The sequence below is a fragment of the Chelmon rostratus genome, chromosome 6 (assembly GCF_017976325.1).
Source record: "Chelmon rostratus isolate fCheRos1 chromosome 6, fCheRos1.pri, whole genome shotgun sequence".
Taxonomy (NCBI): Eukaryota; Metazoa; Chordata; class Actinopteri; order Chaetodontiformes; family Chaetodontidae; genus Chelmon; species Chelmon rostratus.
The window spans coordinates 28,305,319-28,323,849 of record NC_055663.1 but is presented as its reverse complement, the minus strand read 5'-3'; the positions used below and the strand labels follow the sequence as shown (position 1 = coordinate 28,323,849).

Sequence of the window (18,531 nt, the reverse complement as noted above, 5' to 3'; positions counted from 1 at the left end):
GATCACCGGCTGGCCGGGGATCAGTGCAGCCGCCGCTGGGTACCGCCAGGCTCCATCCCGCCTGAGATGCTCCGTCCCACGCAGAGACCGAGTGCACCGAGCCGCTCCGCTCCTCCGGCTGGAGCCTCCGGGACCTGATTCCTGATTACAAATAATTAATAATAATACGATTTATTATCAAAAACTTACAGTTTAAAGTCCTGTAGGTTTCTCCCAGCTCTGTCGTTGTAACGCTGAACTTATATATGTTTATTATAACATCATTTATATAGACTATTTATTATCATTATCATTATTGTTATTATTACTATTATTATTGTTATTTCATAAGTTATATTATTGAGGTTATTTTCACACGCACTTGCATATTAGTCTACAATAAAATAGGGCATATTGTTAATTTCTTGATGATAAATACTTATTTTCAGACTTTTTTTTAAAGCATTTTCGATCATAAAGTCTTTTTTATGTTGTCATATAACGTCTAATTGTGAGTGATAATTCCGTTCATAATTTAATGCTTTACTATGTTTTATTGTTTTCTTAAATTATATCAAATACTTTTGGATCGTTTTTAAAACAGATTCTTTCTCTTTTTTTGGTCTGACATGCTGTTTCCTGTACTTAATTTCCCATGAGCAGTAGCGCTGTCGGTCACATGACTGTCACATTCCAACATGGCCGCTACTGTCTCCAGCGAACATTTCACCAATTTACAGCTTCTCTTGAAGGTATCGATCCTTGTTATTGACAGTTTTAAACTGTATCTGTTGTTCTTCCTCTTGCAGTTTTGCTTAGCAGCTGAATATTACAGAAGAGTTCAACATTAACTAGCTGCTAGCATCAGTCTCATTAGCATCAATCTTATTAGCATCAGTCTCAGTTCATAGCCGCTGCATTAAAACAGGATGTGGAACTGAAGTATCTAGATAATAATACCACACTGCTAAAGTCCCGCATGTAAAACCTTACTCAAATAGTAGCTAAGTATTATCAGCAAGCTTTTTAAACAGTTTATTTAGCTGAAGAAGAATGAGAATTTTCTCAAGACACGAAGGAAACCTTCATCCTTCAGTTTATCACAAACATTCAACACATCTGGAGATACGAGCTTTTCACTGGACAGGAAAAGGACAAAAGTAGTAAAAAGTCTACAGTTGTAGAAAGTAGAAACACGTGAGAAAAGCAGCCAATGTGTTTTGAGAGGCTGAAGGAGAGGAGGGGGTCAGCTGGTCACATGCTGCTGGTTGTTGTTGTTGTTGTTGACTCTGCTGTTTTTGCCTCGGAGGCTCCGTCTAAAGATGCTGTGAGAGACGTTTGTGTTCAGAGTCACGGAGGTCCAAGCCGCCAGCTGGCAGAGGCCACAGCAGCCACATTCAGCATCCCTGCAGCTCAGGCTGCACAGGTAACACAGACACACCTGCGTGTTCAGACGGACACGTGTTGTCAGGTGTTGGACTGAACAGCAAACAGGTTAGAGACAATCTGTGTGTGTTTCTCCTCCAGCTGATCCAGTCACTCCACGTTCTGTCTCATCACGTCCTCTTCTACAACCTCAGCTCTCCGGAGCAGATCCTGGATCTCTTCCCCGACTCCTTTCACTCCAGTCTGAAGAACCTGATCACCAAGATCCTGTTGGAGAACAGGTCAGCCCCCTGAAAGCCACACTGATCCCTGAAAACATGACGCGTCTGAACGACACCGCAGGGCGTCAGTGTTGGTGTTTCCAGTAGAAAATCTGCTGTCATTATTCCTCTTCCTATTGGTTGGCTAAATGTGATGTAACTACAGGCTGTAATGACATCACCTCTCTGTCTGACGTTTTTCAGTCCAACATGGAGGACAGAAGCCGTCAGTAATCAGAGTGAGTCCAGTCACATTTTATCTCCTCAACGTAGCTCTGCTGTGTGTGTGTTAAGCTCTAAACTGTGTGTGTGTGTGTGTGTGTGTGTGTGTGTGTGTGTGTGTGTGTGTGTGTGTGTGTGGGTAGTCTCCCTCCCCCAGCTGAAGGAGTTGGACTGGAGAGTGGACATGGTGACCGGCTCAGACTCGATCAGCCGTATGTCTGTCCCGACCTGCCTGCTTCAGCTCAAGGTGAACCACAGCCTCTGTGTGCTGACGCCATGGTCATGTGACCTCCATGTACTGAGGTCACGTGACCACGTACATGCACTGTAATCACACCAGGAAAAACCAAACACATTTCCTACTGATCTGTAGGCGAAGTGTGTGATCATCTTCAGCTTCATCTAATCAGGTCTGTTGTAATCTGTCATACTTTAATCTCGCCTGTGTGATTTTCAGATGGACGATCCGTCAGTGGGCGATGAGCCGGTTTCCGTGGTGACGGTGGAGCTGAGCAGAGAGTCTCTGGACACCATACTGGACGGACTGGGACGCATTAGAGACCAGCTGTCTGTGGTCGCCGGGAAATAAGGACTCCAACCTGCGGAGACAGCCGATTGGTTTGTCGGTATGGTGACATCACGGCCCCGTCAGCGGACATTTTTACAGACTGATGCTGATGTTTGGAGCGACGCTGCCTCGCTCATATTTTGTACCGCTTCGTGTTTCAGCGGTTTCGTGTCACATGGTGTTGTTTTCTCCTGGAAGGTTTGTTTGATTTCTAAACCCTGAACTAACAAGTTCATTAATAAGTCATTAGATTGATTGATAACTGATTTATCATTTCAGTCAGCTGCTCAAGTGACAGAATATTTGATAAAAGTCTTTGCAGTTCTTTGGTTGGTATTATTTTCTTTGTGATGTTTTTGGCTGCAGATCAGATGACGGACATTTGTCTTTATTCAGACGTTTTATACATTGAATAATTGATGATGAGAATATTTTAAGCATGAATATCAAAATAACTAAAGTGTCATAAATATTAATGTCAGACTGCAGATATGTGGAAGATCATTTTTTCACATCCACTAATATGAAAATACATTTCTTTAAACACTTTGAGCCTCATTTAACAAAGTGAATATTTTTCTCATCTTATTCTCATAAATTCAAGATTGCAGGTCAAACAATACGCTGATATGAAGCAATTGACCAAAAGTACTAATACCACACTGTAAAAATACTCTGTTACAAGAAAAAGTCCTGCGCTACCAAAGTAAAAGTATGTAGTTGAATTGGTAAAAAGTACTTGAAGTATTAAACTTGACTGTTCTGCTGATCTGATCTCATCAGATTATTGTGACTCAGTCGTTCATGTCAAAGCAGGATTTTACTGTTGGAGCTTTTTTCTTCAGTTTTGTATCAAACTGCAGTGATTAACAGCAGCAGCGTCACATTTGAGAAACAATGGACTGAAGGTTTCAGCTGTTTCTGTCTGAAAGTCTTCAGGTGTTTCATGTGTCACATGACTAAAGCTGTCCGATCAGTGTGGTGCAGTAAAATGTTTAATATTTCCCTCTGAGATGTGGTGGAGGAGAAGGAAGCAGCACCAAAAGAAAATACTCAAGTGAAGTACAAGTACCTCTGCTTTGTTCCTCAGTAAATGTACTTAGTTACATTTGAGTGCTGTTAAAAGTAAAGTCAGTCTCTTACTGTTTGAACCTTTTCACAGACAGTTCTGTGGCGTTCGGTGTCCAGTGGAGATATCTGTGCTGTGATGATGAATGAATGAATATTATGAACACTTGTTAGGAGGGCAGAGAGGAAACAGACACACTGATAAACGGACACATTATCACCTGAGCAGACAGTAGTAACGCCCGTGCAGGTGTGAAAATGTGGCTCGTTACTAAGCAGCTGCATCCTGACGACTTTCAAGCTGCAGAACTAATAAACTTCTTCATATAAATCCTCATCAGTCTGTCTCTGCTGTGGACGTTCGCTGCTGCAAATGATTCACATCGAACTCCACAGGTGTTTATCATTAGCAGGTGTCGCAGGTTTCATGCAGAGGAGGTCCATGTGTTGTAAAGTGACATAAGCTGGTTGGTGCTCAGCGGGCAGCTCGTCTCCTCCATCTGCTTCTGAAACCAAGAAGTCATCAGGAAGTCCTCGTCCTGCACCCCTCAGTCCTCTTTTGGAGATCCTCCACTGTCTTGATGGACTCCAGTTCCTGGTTCTTTGCCTCCGCCCTCAGTTTCTTCTTTTTCTGAAGCCGTCGTTTGAACTCTTTACAAGCAGCCTCCACATCTCAAAGTCTGCCTGGTTCCACCAGTCCTGTTCTTTCCGGAGGGTTTGCTGCAGCTGCAGGATCTCCTGACAAGTCGATCCTGTTTGGTTTTGACAGACTGGAGCTCAGCTGAAGGCTCCTCTGAGACCCTCTGCACGTCTTCCAGCCTCTGCGATCTCCACAGCCTCTAGTTTCTCTGCCTCTTCAAGTGCTTTTCTGTCTCCAGCTGCTGGTTGAGGTCTTCCAGCTCCTGTTGAAGGAGTTCCTCCAGTGCAGAGGGGAGAATATTGCACAGATTAAAGCCTGTATGAGGTAGAAGGATGTTTACAATAGTGCAGAGAAGAACAGTATGTGTGTGAGCACAGTGCTACAGGGTGGATGCAGCAGTCTGTTACTGAAGGAGCCGCTGAGGGCCCCCGCTGTGTCATGCAGGAGGTGGGAGGGGTTGTCCATGATGGATAAGGTCCTCCTCTCGCCTATGTCCTCAGTGGTGTCCAGAGAGCAGTCCAGGATCCTGTTTCTCCACCTCTGATGTGTCGCCGTAACAACGCTGCTGTCTGAGAACAGTGATGAGCGTGTGTGTGTGCGAGCGACTGTACATGTGTGTGTGCGTGTGTGTGTTTTGAGTTTTGTCTTTTGTTCCTGGTGTGGCTGAACAGATTTATTTGAACAGTGGATTCTCAGTAAAAACTGGATCTTGTGGCGTCTCCATCATCACCACGACTCATCCTGTGATCTGCAGACCCCGAAAAACACCTCAAACAACAAGCTCCTGTTCTGTCCTGAGAATTTATTCTGTCAGTTTATGAAGTGAACACAGTTCAACTCAATGATGAGACAAATCTCACAGCTTCATGATTAAAAATAGTCTCATTAAATACAAACTCCATACAGACTCCTTCACATTCATGTTAGCACACCTGCTCTGAAGAACATTTATGTTTTTTATAGAAATTAAGGCCTCCATCCACCATCCTCCACCCAGAACAGAGAAAAACACGACATACAGCTGGCAGGATGTCACCACAGTCAACCTGCTGCGCAAACAGTAATTATGCATTTTCATTTGTTGTTTTTATTCATTTCCTCCACTAGATGGCGCTCTGAGATCCACTGAGAGAACAGCTGCTGTAGACTCACAGTGAGAGGCTGAGGGAGGGAACGCATCATGTCCTCTGTGTGTGTGTGTGTGTGTCCTCAGGATGGTGGTAGGACTGTAATCCCGTCCATGTCCAGCTCCACTGAGTGAACACTGAAGTCTCCAAGACCCTGAAAGAAAAACAATTATCACCATGGTAACTAATTACTTAATTATCTCCGCGGTAACAAAGCAGATCATCAGCACTGAGCAGTTGCCGTGCAGCAGATTAGTGAAAGCTGTTCTTTAACACTTTTAGATCTGATGTCTGACGTCTGCGTGAGGAGTTTTCTTTTTGTTCTTCTTGTTTTATATTTTTCAGTATTAAGTTTATAATTTTTACACTTTTAACTGAAGAGTTTCATGTTTAGATGTAAATCCTACATTCAGTTGGACAGTTTATCTGCTTTAGACGTCTGGTTCATACTCATGCTTGTTTATTCTCCAGTTTATTAGTTTATCATCCATCTTGCCTGTTTGCCTTGAACGCAGCGGTTTGTGTTGTATTTCTCAGACTGTATCTACTCTGTAAAGACTGTGAATAAAGGCTCCAGCTGTGAGCCAGCTGTGGTTTGATACCAGACCTGAGCACAGGCAGGTGGATTTACTGATCCCTTGTTGCTTACTGGTGTGTCGTTGAGGACCTGCAGCACTGCCGGTCGCTGTCGAGGCTCCCGGGTCAGCAGGTAGAGGAAGCCACCGCCTCCGGCCCCGGCCAGGCTCTGACCCAGGACCAGCGGCCTCAGGGCCTCCATCATGGCCCTCACTGAGGCCGGCTCACAACCGGGCGCCATCAGCTTCTTATGCTGCCACGAGCGGTCCAGAGACAGACCCAGTCTGAACAGAGATCCTGGAGGAGGACACGTTTTTTACCTTTTCACCACCTCTGACTGAAAACTACATGTTTGTGATCGCTGTCTGCGGGTTTGGAAAAAGGCATTCTGGGAAATGTAGGATATGAAATAGCAGAGTCAGTTTGAGGTGTAAGAAGATCCAGCGTGGATTTTTCCTTTACCTGGTTGAGGTACTAATGATTATCTTAGATGACAATTTCCCTTTTATGCTACTTTCTACTTTTACTCTATTACATTTATCTGAAAGCTTTAGTTACTAGTTACTTTACAAAAGAAGATTTTACACACAAACATATGAAGAGTTTTTAAAATATGAGCTGAAATGATCAGTTTATTAATCAATTGTACTTAGTATTAGTACTTTTCCTTCAGTAAAGGATGTGAGGTCTTCCTCCACCTCTGACTGACTGGTTGTTCTAAATAAACCTTGTTGTGATGAAGAGTCTCACCCTCTGAACAGGCTCTGGCACAGTCCTCAGAGTTGGCCACCAGCTGCTGGGCGTTCTGGACCATGGAGGGCAGACGGCTGTACCAGCTACGAACCACATCCTACAGACAAGACCATCAGCATCATCATCATCATCATCATCATCACGTCATCATCATCATCATCATCATCACCATCACCAGCAGCAGCATCATCACCATCATCAGCATCGCCATCATCATCATAATCATCACCACCACCATCATCATCATCATCATCATCATCATCCTCCATCAAGAGGTGCAGTGACAGAAACATTTTTGTGTTGTTTAAGTAGAAAATAAATATTCTGAAAATGGACAGAAAAAACATTTATATGACTTTTTCCTTTGAAAAGATCATTAAAGGTTTAAACCACATTTAAACAAATCCTTTCAGAATCAAGACAGACAGAAGACAGAGAGACAGACAGCAGACAGAGAGACAGCAGACAGACAGACAGACAGAGAGACAGACAACAGACAGAGAGACAGCAGACAGAAAGATAGCGAGACAGACAGAGAGCAGACAGAGAGACAGACTACAGACAATAGACAGACAGACAGACAGACAGACAGACAGACAGACAGACAGACAGACGGACGGACGGACCTGCAGCAGGTTGCGAGCCAGCCGTGTTTTGCCGGTGTACACCAGCAGGAGGTGCTGCTCCAGAGAAAGCAGGAAGTCCTCTGGAGGACTGAGACGTTCCACCTCTACCTGCAGCGGCAGAGACGCTCTGGAACGACCAACCTTGACTCCGCCCACCAGACCTCCCACCTGGTCTTGCCAGCCTCCACCTGGACGAGAAGAAGAGGAAGTTCAGGCCAATCAGAGAGAGGCAGCAGTTTACATGTCTGATACTTGACTCCAAACAGGAAGTGACAGAAAATCAGAAGAAAACAACCCTCAGCTGAAGAAGTACCTGTGGTGAGGATCTGTTCTAGGTAGAGGACGGCGTGGATCAGCGAGTCTGTGTTGTAGGTTCGACCGGTACACCGATAGACCGCAGCCAACAGCGCCCCCGCCAGGATACTGCTGGTACCTGTAGTACGAGACCTGATCAATCTCAGACCTCTTGACAACCTGCCAGCACTGGAGAAGTATTCAGGTACTTTACTCAGGTAACAAGTACTAACTACAAATACTAGTACCACACTGTAAAAATACTCTGTTTCAAGTTAAATGCCTGCATTGTAAAGGCTACTTAAGTAAAAGTAAAATATGCTTTAAGTACCAGATTTGTGGTTGACATTTTAATTTTTACTGCAGTACAGTTTGTAGTTTTTTTTTTACTTATCATGTTGTCAATGTGCTGCTGCCACAACCAATGCTGGGGATCAATAAAGGATTATCTTATCTTATCTTATCTTATCTTCATGTTGTGTCTCACCCAGTCCAGATCCAGTTGGCAGCACCGACCAGCTGTGGAGCTCCACCCCTCCTCCCCACCGCTGCATCAGCTGATCCCCCAGAGGATGCTGGGAAGAGAGAGACACCAGACCACTGCACACACACACCGCCTTCAGCAGGGCTCCTGTAACACACACACACACACACACACACACACACACAGATGAACATACAGGACACTCACTGATCCTGTTTCCTGTGTTTAACTAATGGACAGTCTCCCACCAGGTGCATGAGGCTGACAGTAGTCCCTCAGGTGATCCAGGCTGTCACACACCGTCTCCGTGGAAACCCCACTGTCCCGCCCACCAGTGTAACTGACCAGCAGGAGGTGGGGCTCTCTGATGCGACGCGCCCTGGCTCCAATAGGACGCTTCCCATCAACCTTTACGGCAACATTGGTCACAGAGCCGCCGTGCTCAAAGGCGATGGGCGGAGTGTCGCTCCAGCCGCCTGAAACACAGAGAAGCTGCTGTTCACTGTGTTTTCAACAGGCAGGTAAATATTAATGAGTCAGAGGGAGGATCAACAGTCACCTAAAATTCAACTGCAAGTCACCTTAAAGGGGCGATGAAGAGCTGTTACCTGACAGCTGTTACACCTTTCACTGATTTTCCACACAGATTTACCAACATGGAAAATATATTTCTGGTTGAACAAATCAAATCAGTTCTACCTGTTGGAAACACTGATGCTGCTGTTTGATCTGATTCAATTTTACACACAGAAACTGTTTAATGATGATTTCTTTAAAATGGAAATACTCGAGTGAAGAAAAAGTACTTTTAAATTGTACTTAAGTCAAAGTAATTAGTTACTTTCACCACTGATTTTTATTCGACTCACCTGCCAGGTCCAGTCTGGCTGGACACTCCACTTCCTGCCACTCCTCAAGTGGCGGGACCTCACCTCGGCCAATGGAGATGAACCTCTGCGATGACATCACAGCTCGTCGTAGAAGCACCTGGCCGGCGCCCTCGTAGTGCCGTGCCGCCCGAACCAGCAGGTCCGGTCTGCAGGGGGGCAGTCAGGAGTCATCATCCACCAAACTGCATGACAATACTGACAGGAAAGAGAGAGCACTGGCTCGGCAGGTGAGGGCGACGCTCACCTGCTGAGCCAGTGCTCTCTCTGCATAGCCAGGGCGTGGACTCCGCCCCTCAGGTTACCCTCCTCCAACAGGGAGTAGGCTGGGCTCCAGGCCTCATTAGCGGCTGGCCCGCTCCTCAGGCCTCCCCTCCCCCCCGCCATGCACACCAACACATCAGCAATACAGGAGAGACAGCGAGCGGCCACGCCCAGCTCTGCACCTGACTCCTCCCCCTGTTTGCTGCTTCCTGCTGCAACTGAAAAAAAGACAAGAAACAGGAAGTTAGAAAAATAAACAGGAAGTTAATGCATTAATTTAAAAAAAGAGTCTCATCACAACATTCAGCAGGTGAAGCTCAGCCGTGTAAGCTCCACGTTTTATTGTTGGACGTTATTTGAAAATGTTCAGATATTAAGATATAAAGTAAAGTAGACATTAAGAGTTCATGCCTGACTTTGGGACCTTTTCAGGAGCTTTTAGCAAGATCACATGATCTTCCTCAGTGGGAAAAGATGTATGTAAGTATACCACATGCTACCATATTATATCCTACCATACGCTACATACCGCATGCTACCATACTACATGCTATGATACGCTACCACACCACATGCTACCATATGCTACCATATTATATGCTATCATATGCTACCATACCGCATGCTACCATATTATATGCTACCATACGCTACATACCGCATGCTACCATATGCAACTATACTACATGCTACCATACGCTACATACCGCATGCTACCATATCATTTGCCACCATATGCATATTCAGGCCTTAAACTCTCATGATCAATTAATCTGCTCATTCTGTTCTCCAGTAATGAGGTTGATAATTAAGGAAAAGAGAAGCTACAGCTCCTTCATCACGAGCACATTACACAAGTATAACTTACTGTGTGGTCATAGTTTAAACTTCCAGTGGAGAAAAGTGACTAAGTGCATTTACTCAAGTAGTATACTTAAAAACAATCCATTTTTACAATTTTATACTAATACTCCACTACATTTATCTGACAGCTTTAGTTACTTGCTGCCAGTAAGTAATAATAATACATAATGATGATAATAATCAGATAATATAGTTTAGGACATGGTAGCATTATATAGCACCATTCTGCTGCCTGATGAGTACTTTTACCGTTGATCAGTGTTGTGCAAGTTACTAAAAATCAGTAATTAGTTACAGCAGCTAGTTACTTAGTTAGCAACTCAATTACATTCAAAATTACTGAATATAAAAGTAATTAGTTACCAGGGAAAGTAACATTTGTTTCTTACAGGAGTCATCAATACTCCACACCACCAGAGGGCAGCACTGACAAGTGTTCCTGTCTGTTAGATATCTTCTACTGTCTGCGTCAGACACACTGACACAGACTCTCACTGTTTTTGATACTTGAGCTACTTTGTGTCACTAATAAGAAATCTGGACGCAGGACTTTTCCAGGTAACAGAGTATTTCTACACTGTGGTAGTATTACTTCTACTTCAGTTAGAGATCTGAGTACTTCCTCCATCACTGCAGGTAACTGTGGTCATGACTCACTGCTGTCGAGTGTCTCCAGCAGCGCCTCCTGCTGGCCTCCCAGCACCGCGGCCCTGAAGCCCGGCAGCAGGCAGACGTCTGTGCGGCTCCTCAACGCATCAATCACCCTCCTCCTCCCCGCCAGGAACAGTAACTCCTCCCTCCACTGCAGCTCCGCCTCCTGGTGGGTGAGTGACATCACCTCTTTCAGAGAGAGCCTCCATGCCTCCCTCCACCTCTTCGGACAGCCCCCCCCTCCCAGCAGCCAGCTGACCCCTCCCTGTAGACCCACAGCACCTCCTCTGGGGTGGAGAACCGGGAAGAGACGAGCCTCCAGGAGGGAGCGCTGTTCTCCTCTGACCCACAATTCCTCCGGCCTGAGAGGAGAGGAGGAAGGAGAGATAGAGGTGAGGAGAGGAGAAGAGAGAAGAGGAGAGGAGAAGAGAAGAGAGGAGAGCAGGAGGAAGAGAGGAGAGGAGAGGAGAGGAGAGGAGAAGAGAGGAGAGGAGAGAAGAGAAGAGGAGAGAAGAGGAGAGCAGGAGGAAGCAAGGAGAGGAGAGATTGAGGAGAGGAGAGCAGAGGAGAGGAGGAAGGAGAGATAGAGGAGAGGAGAGGTGGAAGGAGAGATAGAGGAGAAGAGAGAAGAGGAGAAGAGAGGAGAGCAGGAGGAAGTGAGGAGAGGAGAGGATTCTCTTATAATTAAAAAAGTTTTAAAACATTCTTGATATAAATCTGATAAAAATATTTTTAAAAGTACTTTTTTCCTCATCCTCAAATATTAATTTTCTTAACTGTATTAACTGTAAAAAATATTTGACGAGTTCATTAAAGGATCAGTTTGGCTCGTTAAGAGGAAATAAGACAACGTGACGACTGCCATTTTTTACAGTGTGGACAAACAGCTACAAGTTCAAATCTAGATTCATGTGTAAAGGTCAAAGGTCAGGTGATGAGCGGGGTCCTACTGGATTCCTGTTCTGCTGTAGAAGACACTCCACTTCTGGTTGAGGAAGGAGGCGCTGCTGTCATTGGAGGAGACCTGAGGAGGAGGAGGAGGAGACGTGCCGATGAGTTTAATATTTTTCAATTTAATGGTCAGAATAGTCCAATAATTCACTTTGGAGATTGTTTATCTGAACACTAATTTCTTTTGTGTATCTGTCGCTTTGATCCTAAACCTTTATTTTGGCTGCTTTCTGCACTGAGCAGATGAAGATCATGAGACGAGTCTGAAAGCTTGTTTTTACCTCCAGGTCGTCCTGCGTTCCCGTCACTGTGTACACGCTCAGCTTCAGTTCTCCCAGCTCGATGCGATGTCCCTGGATGATGATGTCATTGGCCAGCGACAGCTGCCTGATACACTGTGATGTCATCAACTCGAGACCCGACAGTAAACAACCTGAAGGGACTTCCACAGGACCCTGACAGAGAGGTCAAAGGTCACAACAAGGGTGAATGAAGGCAGGGCTAGAGGAAGTATTACAATCCTTTACTTCAGAAAAACTATTAATACTACACGATAAAATACTCTGCTAGAAGTACAAGTACTGTATGTAAGTATACCCTGGAAAATGGAGGGTACTTGAAGTATTAAAGTTAAAGTACTGAGTGCAGTAAAACGTCCCTGTGACTGTTCTGTTCTATCTGATCTCATCAGATTACTGTGACTCAGTCGTTCATGTCAAAGCAGGATTTTACTGTTGGTGCTGGTTGAGCTTCATTTTAACTAATGATTCTTTTCATTCTGGATCAATCTGCTGATTATTTCCTCCATTAATCGATCGATCGTTCGGTTTGGAAACATTGTGAAAATAGTGAGAAATGTGGTGACGATGAGGCCAAAGTGACGCCTTCACAGTGTTTGTTCAGTCCAAAGCTCCACATTATTACAAACACATTCAGATCATTCAGAGGAAAAGCAGCAAATCAAACATCTGAAGCTCAAACATCAAATGATTTTACAGCAAAAATCATTGAAATAGATCAAGAGGTGATCATTCATTTTGTCAGTCACATAATTGATTAATAGTAATATAGTATTATTTAGTTTGGATCCGAACAAACGTGTAACACCAAAGTCCTACAATAACACAGACAACGGAGGCAGCAGTGGACCTGCAGCTCCAGTGTTCTGTGAGGTAAAATGACTGTTTCTGTGAATGGAGTCTGGTGGCTCTGAACGGTGCGATGTAATAGCTGGTTAAAGAAAAAGGATCTTACTCGTTAACACAAAGTTCTATTTTTGTAGACATCGTTTCGATATTTCCAGACATTTAGAATAGGACGGAACACTAGTAGGAAAATACCAGAATAGCCCTTAAAGTATCCTCAAATCTGTGCTTTAGTACAGCACCTGAGCAAATGTACTTCCAACCACTGTATAAAATGTTGAAGTTGAACAGCAGCAGGAAAAGTCCTGACCTGTAGGTGGCAGTGTTGCACCACCGCTCCAGTTGCCACGGTAACATCTCCCTCCAGGACACTGTTGATCACTCGGCCTCCTTCAGCCAGCCCGCTCTCTCTCTGAAGGCAAACAGGAAGTCAGGTGGCGTTAGCAACGCTGCAGTGAGACGTTTTAATGGCGCCGCATGCTGAGAAACAGGAAGTGTCACCTGGATGTGTGACAGTGCGTTTCTGTCTGTCCAATCGCAGCTCAGTCGCTCGACATGCTGCTTTCCAGAAAGAGTCAGGTAGTCATAGCGACCGCCGGGGACGTACACTGTCAGAGTAAAGTACAGATGAGTACACAGGTAGTAATAGAACAGTGTACACATACTTACACAGTACAGGTCAAAGAACTGCATTCAAAGTGTTTTTTAAGTAAAAGTCCAAAAGTATGAGAACCAAAATCACAAACGTTAAAATAAGAGAGAGCGCTGAGGCCACAAACGTCCAATCAGTGAGCTGCTGCTGTGGGCTGAAGCTGGAGCTTCATTCAGCTACTTAAATCTGCTGTTTGTGGGAAACTTTTCTCCTAATTTAAAGCTGAATCCTCCGATTAAACATCAGGTTTTCTGCTCAGAGTCGAGCTCATCGTCAGTAATTAACAACACAGAAAAACTCCTGATGAAGGCTTCAGGACCAAAATGTTGGCAAGAAACTGTGTGCAACCAACAGACTGATCGGGATTATTTGTTTAATCATTTTAAAAATAAAGAAAATTAGCATATAAAAAGAGAAAATCATTTGTTTTTGGGGTGATGAAGAAAAGATGGACTGCTGTGTCCACAAGGGGGCGATGTGTCGGTGCAGCATCAGAAACGTGCCGGATCGCAACAGACGAGTCAGAAAGGTTTAAAGAGAGACGGGGCAGCCAGAGACACCCACCCAGTCTGAGCGGCGTCCCTCTCAGGATCCTCCACAGCTCCGTCCTGCCGCTCCTCACCGTCGCCCCCTGTGGTCCGACAGCAGAACTACAGCCGGCTCTGTCCTCGCTCACAAACTGATCCTGAGTCAGATCTGAGCAGAGACACTTCAATACGTCCAGGAACAAAGAGATCTGATGAACGACGAAGACGAAGGGATGAAAGAAAGACGACAGAAGACAGAGCTGCTTTCAGATCAGCTGTCCGACCGGAAATCAGCCAACAACAGTTTATCGCTACATTTCTGCTACGTGACTGAAATCATGATTTTAAATCAGACAAATCCCGACACATTCAAAAACAACGGAAACATCAAAGTCAAGCCAAGTGAACTGTAACTAATGAGCTTTTACTGCATGATGACTTCGAAATTAAAACACTCAAATTAAGTACAAATACTTCAAAACTGTAGTAAAGTACAGTGGTTGAGTAAATGTACTTTCACAACTGACACTGCTTCTTCCTACATATACCTGGAGGGGCGGAGCTCCAGAGTCCAGGCCCAGGTAGGTGCAGCCATCCAGAGGAGGAGTGACGTGAGTCTGCAGCAGCTTCTCAGATACAGACCTGCTGAAGAAGACTGGACCTGAGACCTGCACAGAGGGACAGACAGAGGGACAGACAGACAGACAGACAGAAACAAAGGGAGAGAAGGACAGACAGACAGACAGACAGAGAGTCAGGCAGACAGAGAGACAGACAGAGTCGGACAGACAGAGAGACAGGCAGACAGAGGGACAGACAGAGGGACAGACACAGAGACAGACAGACACAGAGACAGCGACAGACAGACAGAGGGACAGACAGAGAGACAGAGACAGACAGACAGAGGGACAGACAGAGAGACAGGCGGACAGACAGAGGGACAGAGACAGACGGACAGACAGAGAGACAGACAGACAGAGGGACAGATAGAGGGACAGAGACAGACAGAGGGACAGACAGAGAGACAGACAGACAGAGGGACAGAGAGACAGACAGAGGGACAGAGACAGACGGACAGAAAAAGAAAGGCAAAAAGAGAAGTAGAGAGAGACGGAGACAGAGGGACAGACAGACAGGTGTCAGCAGGTCTGGAGTATGATGATTCTGAACATTTATCAAACATCAGATTCAACATCAAACATTAATTCTGCAGTTTGGTGACTATCAGATGTTTTTATGGCAGTTTCAGAGGCTTTTCCACCAAAACAAGAATGAAATGATGAAGACTAACAGGCTGTTGTTCCCCCGGTGGGATTCAGCCATGCAGACAGTTTCACATTCATTGAGTGAGTTTTGACAGCGAAGAGACAAACAGTGCTCACAGGTGATTGTGACTGAAACAAACATCAGCAGAAGAAAACAGGTCGAACAGGAAGTTCAAAGCTGTTTGATTTTCTACTTAGACAGAAAGAAGGACGCACCAGCAGCACTTTCCCATCAAGCATCACTGCTTGTTCAATCTGCTCCTTTGTTCCCCTGTAGATGATGTCCCTGACCTGACCCTGAGAGACAAAACAAACACACCCTCAGTCCCGCTCCAGATTCAATAATACGATCCGTCTGTCACAGAAACGAAACGAATAAAACATCATTCAAAATGCTACACTGAGGAAAAAAACTACAAAGTGAGCACCTGTCGGTCACACAGGTAGACTCCGTGATTGGCTGCGTAGGAGACGTCACCTGGTAACGCCAACACCCGAACACCAGAGAAACCCTCCCAGGACAAAGCTGACACACACACACACACACACACACACACATACACACATTATGAATAAACAGACTCACCAATCAGGTAATTAAAGTATTTTCAATTACCACAGTATATAGAGACAATTTAAAATACTCTCTCATGTATGCATACATGCAGTACATACAGTACACAGAGTAGTACTCCTCAGCAGATGACAGCTGATGGCACACTAACCGAAGTCAGGAGGGATGCTGAGGATCATGTCAGTGCTGCAGACCCAGACACCAGGAGGAGAACCGGGACAAATCTGGGTCAGAGAAAACAAACATCTGTTTCATGGACGTCAGCAAAAACACCAAAAACAAGGCAGCCGGCTGCATCCAAGTACACAAAGTCGTAAGCTTTTATTAATTTTACTGCAGCTGAACGATTAAAAACAAGAAACGTGTTGGCGCTCATCAGGGTCAGTCACACACGAGCTTCAATCACACACACATTCATCACATCACACCTGTGACAGGTAACAGTAGAGACAGCATGTACGAAACACTCAGCATTAGATTTTTGCATTAACAAGCAGCTGTGCCTAATAAAGTGGCCACTAAAGTCGCCTCTCTGGAACAAACTGAACATCATTGTCTTTGTAAAGGTAAATGTGAGTCAGAGCTGCTGTACAGGTGCACCTGCAGACCTGGTGACTGAGGCAGTCCAGCAGCAGGTCCAGACAGCAGACTGGAGCCTGGACTCTCTGGTCGGGTTTCTCCGCTGGCAGCCAGCAGAAGGCTCTGCTGCAGGAGCTCCAGGGGAAATCTCGGCCCTGCAGGAGGAGAGAACGTCTGCAGGACTGAAGACGAAAAACAGCAACCGCAGACGCAAAGACAAAGCGTGGACACGCGTGTGAGACTAACGTGCTGCTGGACTCACCGTGTGGAGGATGAGGATGTGAGCATCATCGAGGACGTCAGCTGTCACCACCTGAGGACAAACAACACTTCAAGAATTAACCCTACAGTCGTGATGGAGTAAGACTTTGTACATTTACTGCAGTTCTGTACTCAAGTGCAGTTTCCATGGCCTCATACTTTACCTCAGTACTTCCATTTTATGGCACTTGTACTCTATAAGTAACTGTTTTGGTCATTTTTTTAAGAAAATGTATTTATTTGCTGCTTTCAGCTTCTCAAATGTGAAGATTTGATACTTTTCTTTGTCAAAGATGATATTAAACTGAAGATCTTTGATGGCTGGTCGAATTACATGAGACGTATGATGATGTCACCTTGAGCTGTGGGCGTCTTTCACCATCTCCAAGTATTCAGACCAAAGATTAATGAGGCATTGATGACAATAATAGTCAGTTGCAGCCCTGCTGTTGCCAGCCGGTCTGATGATCAGTAAAACTCACAGTGTGTCCGGCTCTGTTGCTCAGGTGTTCAGCAGCGACCAGCAGAGCGTTCAGCGTCGCCCCTCCACTGCCCAGCGGCTCCTGGCGGTCCCGCACTGTCAAAACCAACGCACCCTGAGAGAGAGAGCCACGCTGCTGCCTTAACTCCAGCTCTGACACACACACACACACACACACACACACACACACACACACACACACACACAGAATGTGAGAAGTGCTGTGCTTCTTTATGCTGTATAGAGGTTTTCCATCACGTCCCCTTGAGGCTGGTATGATCTCTGTAAATGGTTCCACAAACGTTCTGAATGTTCTGGCAGCCAGGAACTCATTGATGGGTACAGAATAAAAGTCCTGCGTTCAAAATGTTACTGTGCTATTATATAATGGAAATACTCAGTTACAGTACTTGAGTAAATACACTAAATTACACTACACCACTGTGTGTGTCCTGGTTTGGCATTACTTATTTTTTCCTAAACTTTTAGATTAATTCATTACAATCATTAGAACAATTGAAATGATTCATTCCGTGTAAATTTTAAGTTAGGTTTGGTTCCTGAATATCAAACCAGGACAGATTAACACAGAAATACATTGAATAAAACTTCCTGTCCATCAGCGCCACCCCCCGGTCGGTCGGTATAACTGCAGAGGACAGCGCTCAAAGATCGTACAGGGAGCAGATGCTCGTCACCTCTCTGGAAGGAGTAGACGCTGTCTTTGTGTTGGCAGGTGAGGACGACCACCGTCCACCTGAACCCGCCGCTGCTGGGCATGTTCTGACGGCTCATCACTGATCACACAGTCCTACAGCCGCTCCGGAGGTCATCGCTAACACCGCAGCTACGCGCCGAGGCTGCTAAACCCAGATGGGTCAGCTCCGACAGAAGACACACAGAGGCAGCAGGGCGGAGTTAGCCGAGCAGGTCAGCAGAGACCCCGAACAGCTTCACCCCCCGTCGACGAAACGTTCAGACTACACTCAGGTGAAGTCGCCTGTTTGTGTCCGCCGTTTCTTCAGTCGCTTTGCATCCACTTCCGTATGACGTACAAGGAAACTACAAACGAAGGCGGGGTCATTGCGTCCTGTGTAGCGCGTGAACGAACTTTGGTGCCACACGTGACTTTACACAATTACTCTTATTTTAATGAAATCTTATTCTGTAGATTTGTCTCTGTGAAAGCTGTCAGACATGACTTTAGTAAGAGCACGAATCCTCTCAGGACAGTTCCACCTGCTGCAGGTTTCTACTTCCGGCTTCTTACTGCGCGGTTTAGCTTCTAACTGTAATATTTTATTGTTTTCACTGACCGATGAGTCTGTTGTGTCTGTGTGGGACAAGAGAGACTGAACTGAGACATGACTCTTCATTATCATCAGTTACTACAACCCTCACTGACTCACGCTGTGTGACAGAAACTCACCTGAAAACAGCACAAAGT

General features: G+C 45.3%; 2 protein-coding genes across 3 annotated transcripts; one reads left to right on the top strand and one right to left on the bottom strand.

Annotated features, from left to right (window-relative positions):
• The first annotated feature begins 663 nt into the window (after positions 1-663).
• On the top strand, positions 664-3,789 carry commd9 (COMM domain containing 9). The gene is made up of 6 exons (XM_041938425.1): positions 664-731; positions 1,289-1,405; positions 1,507-1,646; positions 1,830-1,864; positions 1,991-2,094; positions 2,305-3,789. Exons 1-6 carry the CDS (start codon positions 678-680, stop codon positions 2,434-2,436), a joined length of 582 nt encoding a protein of 193 aa, XP_041794359.1. The 5' UTR covers positions 664-677; the 3' UTR covers positions 2,437-3,789.
• Positions 3,790-4,905: 1,116 nt separating this feature from the next.
• LOC121607555 (L-fucose kinase) lies at positions 4,906-18,123 on the bottom strand. Of its 2 annotated transcripts, XM_041938423.1 has the most exons (23): positions 17,783-18,123; positions 17,086-17,237; positions 16,605-16,655; positions 16,372-16,497; positions 15,915-15,987; positions 15,618-15,715; positions 15,406-15,486; positions 14,473-14,592; positions 13,962-14,133; positions 13,247-13,353; positions 13,056-13,157; positions 11,882-12,055; positions 11,600-11,673; positions 10,656-11,011; positions 9,118-9,352; positions 8,853-9,019; positions 8,232-8,459; positions 7,987-8,130; positions 7,519-7,638; positions 7,206-7,393; positions 6,577-6,676; positions 5,900-6,123; positions 4,906-5,404 (listed from the first exon to the last, which is right to left on the bottom strand). In XM_041938423.1, exons 1-23 carry the CDS (start codon positions 17,877-17,879, stop codon positions 5,333-5,335), a joined length of 3,261 nt encoding a protein of 1,086 aa, XP_041794357.1. In that variant the 5' UTR covers positions 17,880-18,123; the 3' UTR covers positions 4,906-5,332. The 2 variants fall into 2 exon arrangements, with proteins under 2 accessions (XP_041794357.1, XP_041794358.1); XM_041938424.1 differs by having other exon boundaries at positions 16,372-16,655; positions 17,763-18,123.
• Positions 18,124-18,531: the final 408 nt, after the last annotated feature.

Bases quoted from the DNA above. Each gene is read 5' to 3' on its own strand.
- commd9 (XM_041938425.1), top strand. From the start codon at position 678: ATGGCCGCTACTGTCTCCAGCGAACATTTCACCAATTTACAGCTTCTC. The intron at 732-1,288 runs GTATCGATCCTT...TTTGCCTCGGAG, and splicing joins ATTTACAGCTTCTCTTGAAG to GCTCCGTCTAAAGATGCTGT. The intron at 1,865-1,990 runs GTGAGTCCAGTC...GTGTGTGGGTAG, and splicing joins AGAAGCCGTCAGTAATCAGA to TCTCCCTCCCCCAGCTGAAG.
- LOC121607555 (XM_041938423.1), bottom strand. From the start codon at position 17,879: ATGAGCCGTCAGAACATGCCCAGCAGCGGCGGGTTCAGGTGGACGGTG. The intron at 15,988-16,371 runs GTCTGCAGGTGC...TCTCTGACCCAG, and splicing joins TGGACTGCCTCAGTCACCAG to ATTTGTCCCGGTTCTCCTCC. The intron at 9,020-9,117 runs GTGAGCGTCGCC...GCCCCCCTGCAG, and splicing joins AGAGAGCACTGGCTCAGCAG to ACCGGACCTGCTGGTTCGGG.